The following is a 9,809-nucleotide window of genomic DNA, read 5'->3' as shown; positions in this document are numbered from 1 at the left end:
TTACCCCCTTCTAAAAACGGAGAAACTGAGGCTCTGCGAGGGAAAGGAACTCAGTACGGTGTTAGACAGAGCCAGAACTCTCTTGCCTCCCAGCCTAAAACAATCTGGGTGGGCCAAGCTTCTGGGTCCCGGACCTCCCCCCACACCATGTAGTTTGGGGCAGAGAGAACACCCTCATCAGGTCCCCACTGACCAGTTCTGCTGCACTCCAAACCCACCTGAGCCAGGGTGGAGTTGAAAGCGCCTTGGGGGTCTCCCAGAAGGCTAGGTCTGGAGCCTAGATGGCCTTGTCGTCTATGCAGATGACCTCCTTGGTGTCCACCCCGCTGGAGACCGCCCATCCTGGAGTCCCAGCGGTCCCCTAAGGCCGTGCTACACTGTTCACACAAGACTTTGAATCCTTCCCAATCTGTGTGTGTGTGGGGGGGGGGGGAGCAGCACTTTCCACTTCCCAGGTGGCTGGGAGCAGAACCCCGTTCTTTAATCACCCATGGGGTGGGGGTGGGGGCAGCCAGGTAATCTCAAAAGGTCTGATGGGACTGAGATTCATCATCCAGTAATGATAATATATTCCCCACCACACCAAGCAGGCTGGATATTTGTGGGGTGTCAACCACCCTGAGTAATAGTAACCACAGGAAACCGATTGGGACATATAGGTGGGGGCTGGAGCATGAATTTGTGAGTATGTGGGTAGTTGCATGTACCTATGTGAGTGCTCCTCATGCATGTGGGTGCTGTGATAACATGCATACTCTATATCACCTCATTTCATAAGCATGTGAATGTGACTACATGGGTACAACAGAATATATGTCCAACTGTCTGAGTGTTTATGTGCCAGTGTGTGCTGTGTGAACATGTGACAACATCTATTTCTGAGCACCTGTGCATATATAGTAGCCATCGTGGCTATGCAATTGCGTGTTTGTGGGACTGAAGGTTTAATTGTGACACTGAGAATACACAACATGTATGAAGTGGTTTTCAGACATTTGTGCTGTAAACAAAACTGTGGGGAATTTTAAGGCAATACAAACTGGCTGTACCCATGCACAATTGTGACATAAGACGATGTGTAAGAACCCTGCGTTGGTGTAATATTTATGCAGAATGCATGTGCCTGTGCTGGATGATGGTATCTTATGCATGCAGGCATGTAGGCTTGGGAGGCTCAGCTGTAACACATCTGCAGTGGGATGTGTGCTGATAGAGAGATAATGTGTAAAATCCTAGGAATGCATGAATATTGAAATGCTGTGTTGCGTGGGTGTACATGTACGTGAGAATACACATGCTTTTGGGCGTATGAATATATGGACTTTTGTGTAGGTGGGTGAGTTTGTGTGAGTCCTTATGTATGTGTGCACGTGCAATCGTGGGCCAAGTGTGCCACTATGAAGAGCCTGCGAATGGAGATCCATCCCGGATTAGGACAAAGGCTAGGTGTGTGTTGAGGACTGAGGTCCTTCTCCACACAGTAATTACTCTCCGTACCCGCACATTCACTCAAGAGCGCCTCTAGGCCAGGAAAGCTCGGGACCCCGCGGAGCCCAGGCGGAACTGGGCGCCCGGCGCTCCCTCCCCTCGAGCCTCCGGCTCCACGCTCGGCCCAACCCCAGCGCTGCTGGCGCCAGGCGCCCGGAGAGCGGCGGGTTTCCAGCTTGCCTCAGGCAGGAAACCAGGGCCTCCCTCCCCCCACGCACCTCTAGGGCCCACAGCCCTGCCGAGCACCCCCGAGGGGAACAGGCTGGCTCACGACTAGGCGTTTGTCCCCTTCTCTCCAGTAGTGCCCCCCCCCTTCCATTTACTTCCTTGTACAGGAGAGGAGTACCACAGTATCCACTCGCTACAGGACCCAAGGAAAATCGTTCATCTTCCCTGGGCCCCACTTTTCCTTTCTGTACCAGGAAAGAGTTGGCTTTCTCCGTCTGCCTTTGAACTAAGTATGCCAGGCACATGGTGGGCGTCAATAAATAATTAAATGAATGGGGAAAGGGATGAATTTGCCCTCTAAAAAGAGCAGCCACATATTGACCTTCCCCTTTCACCCTCACCTCCACATTGCTTTTGAGAGAAGGGCACACTCCCTGTATCCCACCTAGGGAAGGAAGGCTGGGAAAGGTTCGTGAGATGGAGGGACCCAGGTACAAGGACATCAGCTGGGAGACTACTGGAACAGGAGGTAGGACAGAGAACAGCAGCCGAAGCACCACCACCCTGGGAATTCCAGGTCCCAGCGTAAGCCCAGGGAAAGCTCCCCATGGAGAGACTGGTACCGCCGGGAATGGCCCTGGCCCGGAGGGGAAATAGCGGAGGTCCGCGCAGCCAGGGTGACTTCTCTGCGCTGGTGAGATGCCCCGCGGTGCATTTCTCCCGCTACGTGAGCTTGGCGGATAGAGTGGAAGTCATGGTCTCCTTTGTATGTGTTTAATGCCAAATGCAGCTCTCTCGCGGTGTGAGCTTTGGCACTCGTGTCTTTATAGAATCGAACATTCTCAAGCGGTTATGACCTGGGTGAAGTAGTCCAACGTGAGCTGCGCTCCGGGCCATCGTCTGAGGAGCGCGGAGCGGAGGCTGCCTCAGCATCTGACCGCTAGCATACGCGACTTCGCCAGTGTTGACCGGTGCTCCCACTCGGGTGGGATAGGGCGGATGACCAAGGGCGGCCTCCAGCAGCACCCTGTCATCGTCTGACTTTGACGCCAAGCGGAGCAATGGAGCTCAGGACTGGGGACCACTGGAATTCCTTTTTTGAATTCTGGAAGGTCTAGAACAAGAACCTTTCTTTCGCTGGGCCTCAATTTCCCTACGTGTAAAATTAAGGCGTGGGCTCTAGATGAAGATTTTCTTTTCGCTGGAGGATTCTGTATTTCTTTCCGTGGGGGGCGGGACGGGGAGGGTAGCAGCCACCTTCCAGGGCGTTGACAGGCCTGTGCCTCAAGTCCTCTAGTGCGTAGCCTCCTCCACCCCTACGTCACCCCCGCCGAGATACAACTGGGGGGGAGGGGCGGGGGCGGGGCAGCCTCCCTGTCCCCGCAGGCAGCCTAGAGGCGAGTGGCGCAAGCTGAGCTTTAAACCAGGGACGGCCACCCCCCTTCCTCCTCCCCACCCCCCTGCCATTGGCTCCAGGGAGAGGTTGACATCAAAGCCGTGGACTTATATAAGCCAGACCCTGAAGGAGAGGCTGCCGAAGGGTTAAACAGGTCTCTCAACTCCGGTATCCTCGCCCGCGACAGAAGGTAGCCCGCTGTGCATCTCTTTTTCAACTTTGCTGCGGACGCTCTCAAAGCCCGCATCCACCGGAGCGCCGCCCGAGCCCACGGGTGGCCCTGTCAGTCTCTGGGGTGCATGGGGCAGCACTAATTGGGCTGGCGGCGCAGGCCAGGGGCCGCTCCAAAATGAACCTCGTGGGCAGCTACGCACACCATCACCACCATCACCACCATCACCACCCGCACCCCGCGCACCCCATGCTCCACGAGCCCTTCCTCTTCGGCCCAGCCTCGCGCTGTCACCAGGAGCGGCCCTACTTCCAGAGCTGGCTGCTGAGCCCTGCTGACGCTGCCCGGGACTTCCCCGCCGGCGGGCCACCGCCCACAGCCGCTGCGGCGGCTTCTGCCACTTACTGTCCGGATGCCAGGTCCGGCCAGAGCCCGGGGCGCCTGGAGGCCCTCGGAGGTCGCCTGGGCCGGCGGAAAGGCTCGGGACCCAAGAAGGAGCGGAAGCGCACAGAGAGCATTAACAGCGCGTTTGCCGAGCTGCGTGAGTGCATCCCCAACGTGCCCGCCGACACCAAGCTCTCCAAGATCAAGACTCTGCGGCTGGCCACCAGCTACATCGCCTACCTGATGGACGTGCTAGCCAAGGATGCACAGGCTGGCGACCCCGAGGCCTTCAAAGCCGAACTCAAGAAGGTGGATGGCGGCCGCGAGAGTAAGAGGAAAAGGGAGCCGGTAAGTGCGGGGGCCTGCACGCTCCAGCCTAGTGAGGGGGCGGACGGTGAGCACCCGCAGGCCGGCGCGGAGGGGAAGGAGTCTGCATTGCCGTGCGCGAGATTTTGAGACACTGCGGGAAGTTCTGAGATGGTCGAAACGTGGGATTGTTAGCCTGAGGGAGAAAGATTCCTACTTGAACCTCACTTGTAACGTGGAATGGTGTTTGTAAGGCTGTGAATGAAGCCATGATCTTAACCGTTTTGGAGGGGATCATAGGGTCCCTTTTAAGAATCTATTGGAAGCTTGAGACCCCGGGAAAATGCACACATCATATATTTCGCTTCCAATCCCGAGGGATCCTGCACCACCCCTGGGCTCTCCTGGAAGCCAGGTTAAGAATGCTGTAGGAGTTCGTTACTCTAATTTGCCTGAGTGTGAATTTATGCATATGGGTTCAGTTACTGCTTTCAAAGGGCCTTTGCTGGAGAGGCTAGTTTACTTCCATCATCAAACAGATAGGGAAACTGAGGCCCAGAGTGGGACGGGTCCTGAAAGCCACCTACCCAAGGAGTCAAGAGGTGTAGCTGGGGTAAAACAAGTCAGGTCTTCCACTCCCCGTCCAGAGAGCCTTCCACCCGCGCAACTTCCCACTGCTGGTTCCAAGGGGGCACTTTACGGGTTTGTGTGTCAACAACAACAAGCAAGAACTCTCTTCTCCCACTTCTTTTGGCATTGGAGATCACAGTCTCTACTCCACCTTACTCGATCCTCTCCAGCAAGGGCGACACTTTCTGAAACTCGGTTCCCCTGGCTCAGGGCTGTGGAATCTCAGAGAACAGATTTCCAGGCTAGAGAACTCAGGCCCGCTGACTGTTGAAGCTGACTAGGGAGCGCCACCGGGTTTGACCTGACCCGCAGGGGCTGTGGTCAACTAGGGAAAGCTCACCTGGGTAGACTGGGAAAGACAGCTACTTACTGAGTCTCTAAACCACAGCCCTGGGCTAGAGGAGATGCAGGCCCGGGTGATGCCTCGGTGGAAGTAGTTATTGGGTACGGGGTGTATCCCCACCTCCTGCAAGTCGCTGCCTCCTTCAAGTAGCACCGCTTGGTTTCTGCTAAGAGAGCAGGGAAGGAGATGCTCAGCCAGGCTGACTGCACCTCTTTCGGCCAGCTGTCTAAGGCTTCCCAGCACCGGCTGGTAGGGGACCCAACCCAGTATCGAAGCCCATGCGCTAAACCTGGTTGGAACGCCAGTGGGATGTGTGTCCCAGAGCGGAAAACTGTTGATTCCCACCCCTTCCATTCCAACTCCTGCAGTCTCTCTTGGGCACCATTAAGGCAAACCGAGGTGCATCAATTTCACCAGACGCAGAAAATTTTCATTACCACACCTCCAGCAGCTGCCCAGCCCATCCTGCCCCGGGGAACTCTGCGCATAAAGGCAAATTTATGAGCCTGTTTGCTTATTTCACAAACAGAAATCCGTCACTTATTTAAAAGCTCTCAGTTACTGCTCCCAACACCTTTTCCTCCCCACCCCACTCTACACTGGGCGACGGGAGAAGAAAATTTTAAACCTGTCTCTCTCGCCTCTTTTCTTCTGTGTGTCCTCCGGCAGCAACAGCACGAAGGCTTTCCTCCTGCCCTGGGCCCAGGCGAGAAGAGGATTAAAGGGCGCACAGGCTGGCCGCAGCAAGTCTGGGCGCTGGAGCTAAATCAGTGAGCTGAGGCCCGCGCCGAGGACCCCGCCACCACGGCTGGACCCCTGAGCCCCGGGAGGAGAGGAAGGCAGCAGCGAGTGCCAGGCTCTGGGTGCCAGGGGCTTATGGGGGCACATCCTGCCAAGCCTCTGCTGCAGGCTGGCAGGTCGCTGGCTGCAACACACTTGGATCACACGTGCAATGTCATTTGAAATTGTTTTTAATACATTAGAGAAAGAGAAATATATATATATATCCATTCCCCCAAACAGAGAGAGCGGCTCTTGGCAGCACTATGTGGGAGGGAAGGACTGTGAGACATGAGCAGGCTAAGACGCACCCTTCCAACCCTTCTGGGGCGAATTTGGAACCCCCAGCGCCTTCCCCACTTTGCTACCTGGCTCTCTTTCTCACCTCCTCCTTCTGCTTGCAGTCAAAAGCCTCTGGTGCTCCCTTTCCTAATTAAAATGCAATAAGAGGAATCAGTAGTTTTCTGCCAAGGACAGAGAACCAGACCAGGAAGATGGAGGGTTGCCTTTTGTTGTTTATCTCCCTCAAATAGTGGTGTTTTTATTTTATTTTTTGTTGCTGCACTTCCTACTTAGTTCCAAGGGAAATGCTTCCCCCCTTCCTTCCTCTCTTCCTTCCTCTCTTTTTTCCTTCTTTCCTTCCTTCCTTCTTTCCTTCCTTCCTTAGTAAAAGCTTTTCCCTATGTTGAAAAGTTTTTATGTATTTAAACTACCTATGGTGCCTGCTGCGTTCAGGTGTTTGTTTATTCCCCCATCCCTATCCTTTTTCTACCTCAAATCTATATGACCACTCACCACCCCCTCCCTTTGCCAAAGCAGTATCTATGCTCTTGACTAATAAAACATTTTCCGAAATCGGAGGAAGCCTGTGTGATGTCTTGGAGGGTATTCCCGGCTTCATCGTTTCTGTTGGGTGGAGAGTCTCTGGTTCCTACTTCCTTTCCATAAATGCTCAAACTGCAAATTAAGTCAAGGGGAGGGGGCAGATAAAGGGCTTATTCCTGGAACAAAGAACAAAGTTCTCCTTACAATATCACTGTGGGACAGGATAACCTTAGTGAGCCCACAGAAAGGAAAACTGGAAAGGAATTAGATCGAGAGACAGGCTAGGATTTAGGTAGGTCAGCATTCCAGCTGGTCTAACACCAGGTTGGAACACACATAGGTAGTTGTCTGCAGGCAGTGGTTTGGGGTTATCATCCCGAGGGCAGCATTGCTGGGAAGAGGGGGATGTGCTCAGCAATACTACCTTCATGTAATGAAGGAATTCTGAACCTAAAGTTGTGTGTATGGTGGCTCAGGAACTCACCGAGCGGGGTGCCTGCGCCAGGAGCCAAGGAGCTGCTTAGCACAGCTCCCAGCACAGCAGTAAGGACTCGATGAGTCCTGGTAGCTACTTTATACGTGAGTCAAATAAGCTTGTGAGATCTTATGATTAAATTGAGACATTTAGGTTTTTTCTCCAGCCACAATGCACTCAATAAATAATTGTGAGAACTCAGGATTTGTGCACAGGGAAGGGGGTTTGTGCATGCTAATCCGGGCACTTGTTCAGGAGAGCCATCTTTGTGCCCCCACATGTGCACTCGTGGCTGGGCATGGGGGTCAACAAAAGTGGGTGCATTTGCCAAGACGCGGGCGCCAGCTGGGCTAAACTGCGGCAGGCAAACACAGACGTTTACACGCCCCTGAATAATAGCGGACTAGTTTTGTTTGTGTGTAACTGTGTGCTAGGCACTAGCTAAGCGCTTTTAGGCTTCTGAACAGCTCCCACGATTGTCCGAGGGTCGAAAGGTCTGCAGCGCTTGCACGGGTGAGTCTCCGGCGCTACCTGCGAGGGAAGCGCGAGGACACACGCACCGGTCCCGTAGCGCTTACTTGCTCCACACCCGGTGCTGGGGGCCGAGAAAGGAGACCTTGGGCAGCTCCAGGGCCAGGCGTGTCCAGGCGCCTCGTCCCGGCATCGGGTGAATATGGGGCCCCATTAGTCTTGGCTGTAAACACCGTGGCAGGGGCCGAGCGGCCACGCGGGCCTTTCCAGACACGAAAGAGTTAATAAAAGGTGTTTTATGGATGCGAGGAAACGGTGGGGGGAGGTGTGAGCTTCTCTCCACTCTTACCCCCCTACTTTTTTCTTTTTTCCCTCTCGCCACCCGCCGCCAGATCAAACAGGCCGGTGATTTAACTAGGGCAACACCTCGCTGTAATGAGCCGTCCCGGCACACCCCTCCCCCGGCCTCAGTTCCCGGCCCCAGGCCCCAAGGCCCCTCCGGCAGGAGAAGAAAAGAAAAATCTAGGGTCTTTTCTTTTTCCTTCCAAGAGCTGGGAAACCCCTCAGAAATCCTGGCGTGCATGGGGACACTGAGACTCAGGTAGCAAGCTGACGGAGGTGCCCCAGGACGGAGGGGGTCTCATCTGGATTTGAACCCAGGACTCCAGCTTAGTTTACAGACCATCCTCTGGCTCAACGCAGAGCGCTGCTCCTGCGACTATTTTTAGCACCCGAAGTATCCTAAGCACGGGAAGAATGCGCACTCTGGTCCTGCTTTCTTGGAGCCCGGATCAGTGAAAGGAGAGAGGGTACCGAGGGGTACTGCCCGTGCAGCCAGAACCGCATTTGGCAGAACCAGTCCCGCTCAGAAAACCCCATCAGGCCTGGCCGAAGCCCCCTATGTAGGGTGGAGCTTCAAATTCAGCCTCAGTCACCTACGGTCCCAATCTCACAGCTAGGACCTGGAAGCTGAGACAGAGGACCAGTGCCCGTTGAGGGGGTCACCGGGATGTCCTCACACTTTCTCCTAAGGCTTACTCCGGGGCCTTAGGACGTCCGGACTACATTTCCAGCCCTCACTCTCCGGCTAGAAAAGCCGAGGCCCCAGAGAGGAACGGAGTTGCTCCAGGTTTCACAAACCAGTCTGCGTGAGGGTCTCCAGACTCCGCCCGTCTCTTCTCACCGCCGCTGGCTCGCAAGCCTCTCAACCTTCTCCAATCCTCCCCTCCTCAGAAATGGCTTTAGAGCCTGGTATTTGCTTTCTTATTCTCTCCCAGGGTTCAACGCAGTTTGTCAGAAACCTACCTCAACCCGGTTGTAGCAGGGCGGTGTCGTTATTATTTTAAAAGTAAGGGCATCACCTTTTTTTTTTTTTCTTTTTTTTTTTTTAAATCTGGGGGTGGGGAATGGAATGGTCCCCGAACGTAAAAGTAAATTCCAGGAATTTCTCGAAAGGAAATACTCACTGATGTTACAAACCTTTAAGTGCAGGACTAGTGTACTAAGGAGTGAAAAATAGGAAAGGACCCAGATGTGCTACAATTACAGAATTATAACTGGTTAAATAAATCCATCAGGACAGCGGGTGACTACTTAACCACTAGAAAAAAATGTGAGATTTGACATGGAGATTGTTCATGATATATTAAGTGGGGGAAAAAACCCCTCCCAGGTTACCGAAGACTGTCCATCCTGAGCTGCTTTATGTAAAAATGAATGAATGAATGAATATAATTCACGGAAAAAAAGTTGAAGAATATACATTAGCACATTTACCTCTACTTCTGAGCTGTGGGAATGAGGATTCCTCCTACTTAGCTATATTTTTCTACATTTTTTACAATGAATAAGCATTACTTTTGAGATTAAAAAAAATTACACTGCAATTTCCTTCGACGTTCTCCTGTGGCCAGCGTTCTCTCAGTGGTACACTGTTTAGTCAACATTCATTGATTGAGCGCCCATTTGTGCTAGGCACTGTGGGTATAAATATAATGGGCAAGAAAGAATCCATAGAATCACCACAGAACATACAATAGTAAATAGTGAAGAGTTGATTATTCCTTCTACACAGTAAATCCAGTCTTTTTCTTAACATCTAAAACCTATTAATGCATGACATATTAACAACAGCTATAATTTGTTAAGGAAATTATTTAAGCCCTTGGCATGTATTATTTCATTTAAGCTTAATGAGGGTTATTTCATTTAAGCCTCATGAGGGTTGTACGAGGTTAATACTGAGGCGGCTGAGGCTCAGAGAGCTGAAGGGCTTTGTTCAAGGTCACATAGCCAGTAAAGGCAGGTCTGGCTGTCTCCAGAGACCTGGCTTTTCCACCATATCTCAGAGCACTTTCAGGATTGTGATTGT

General features: G+C 52.9%; 1 protein-coding gene across 1 annotated transcript; it reads left to right on the top strand.

Annotated features, from left to right (window-relative positions):
- Positions 1-3,147: 3,147 nt before the first annotated feature.
- Positions 3,148-6,465, top strand: HAND1 (heart and neural crest derivatives expressed 1). Its single transcript, XM_033096501.1, has 2 exons — positions 3,148-3,956; positions 5,557-6,465. The coding sequence occupies exons 1-2, from the start codon at positions 3,402-3,404 to the stop codon at positions 5,659-5,661; spliced, it is 660 nt and encodes a 219-aa protein (XP_032952392.1). The 5' UTR covers positions 3,148-3,401; the 3' UTR covers positions 5,662-6,465.
- The last annotated feature ends 3,344 nt before the right edge of the window (positions 6,466-9,809 follow it).

Source organism: Rhinolophus ferrumequinum, chromosome 24 (genome assembly GCF_004115265.2).
Source record: "Rhinolophus ferrumequinum isolate MPI-CBG mRhiFer1 chromosome 24, mRhiFer1_v1.p, whole genome shotgun sequence".
Classification (NCBI taxonomy): domain Eukaryota; kingdom Metazoa; phylum Chordata; class Mammalia; order Chiroptera; family Rhinolophidae; genus Rhinolophus; species Rhinolophus ferrumequinum.
The sequence above is the reverse complement of the archived record's forward strand: the minus strand, read 5'-3'. Positions and strand labels throughout refer to the sequence as shown.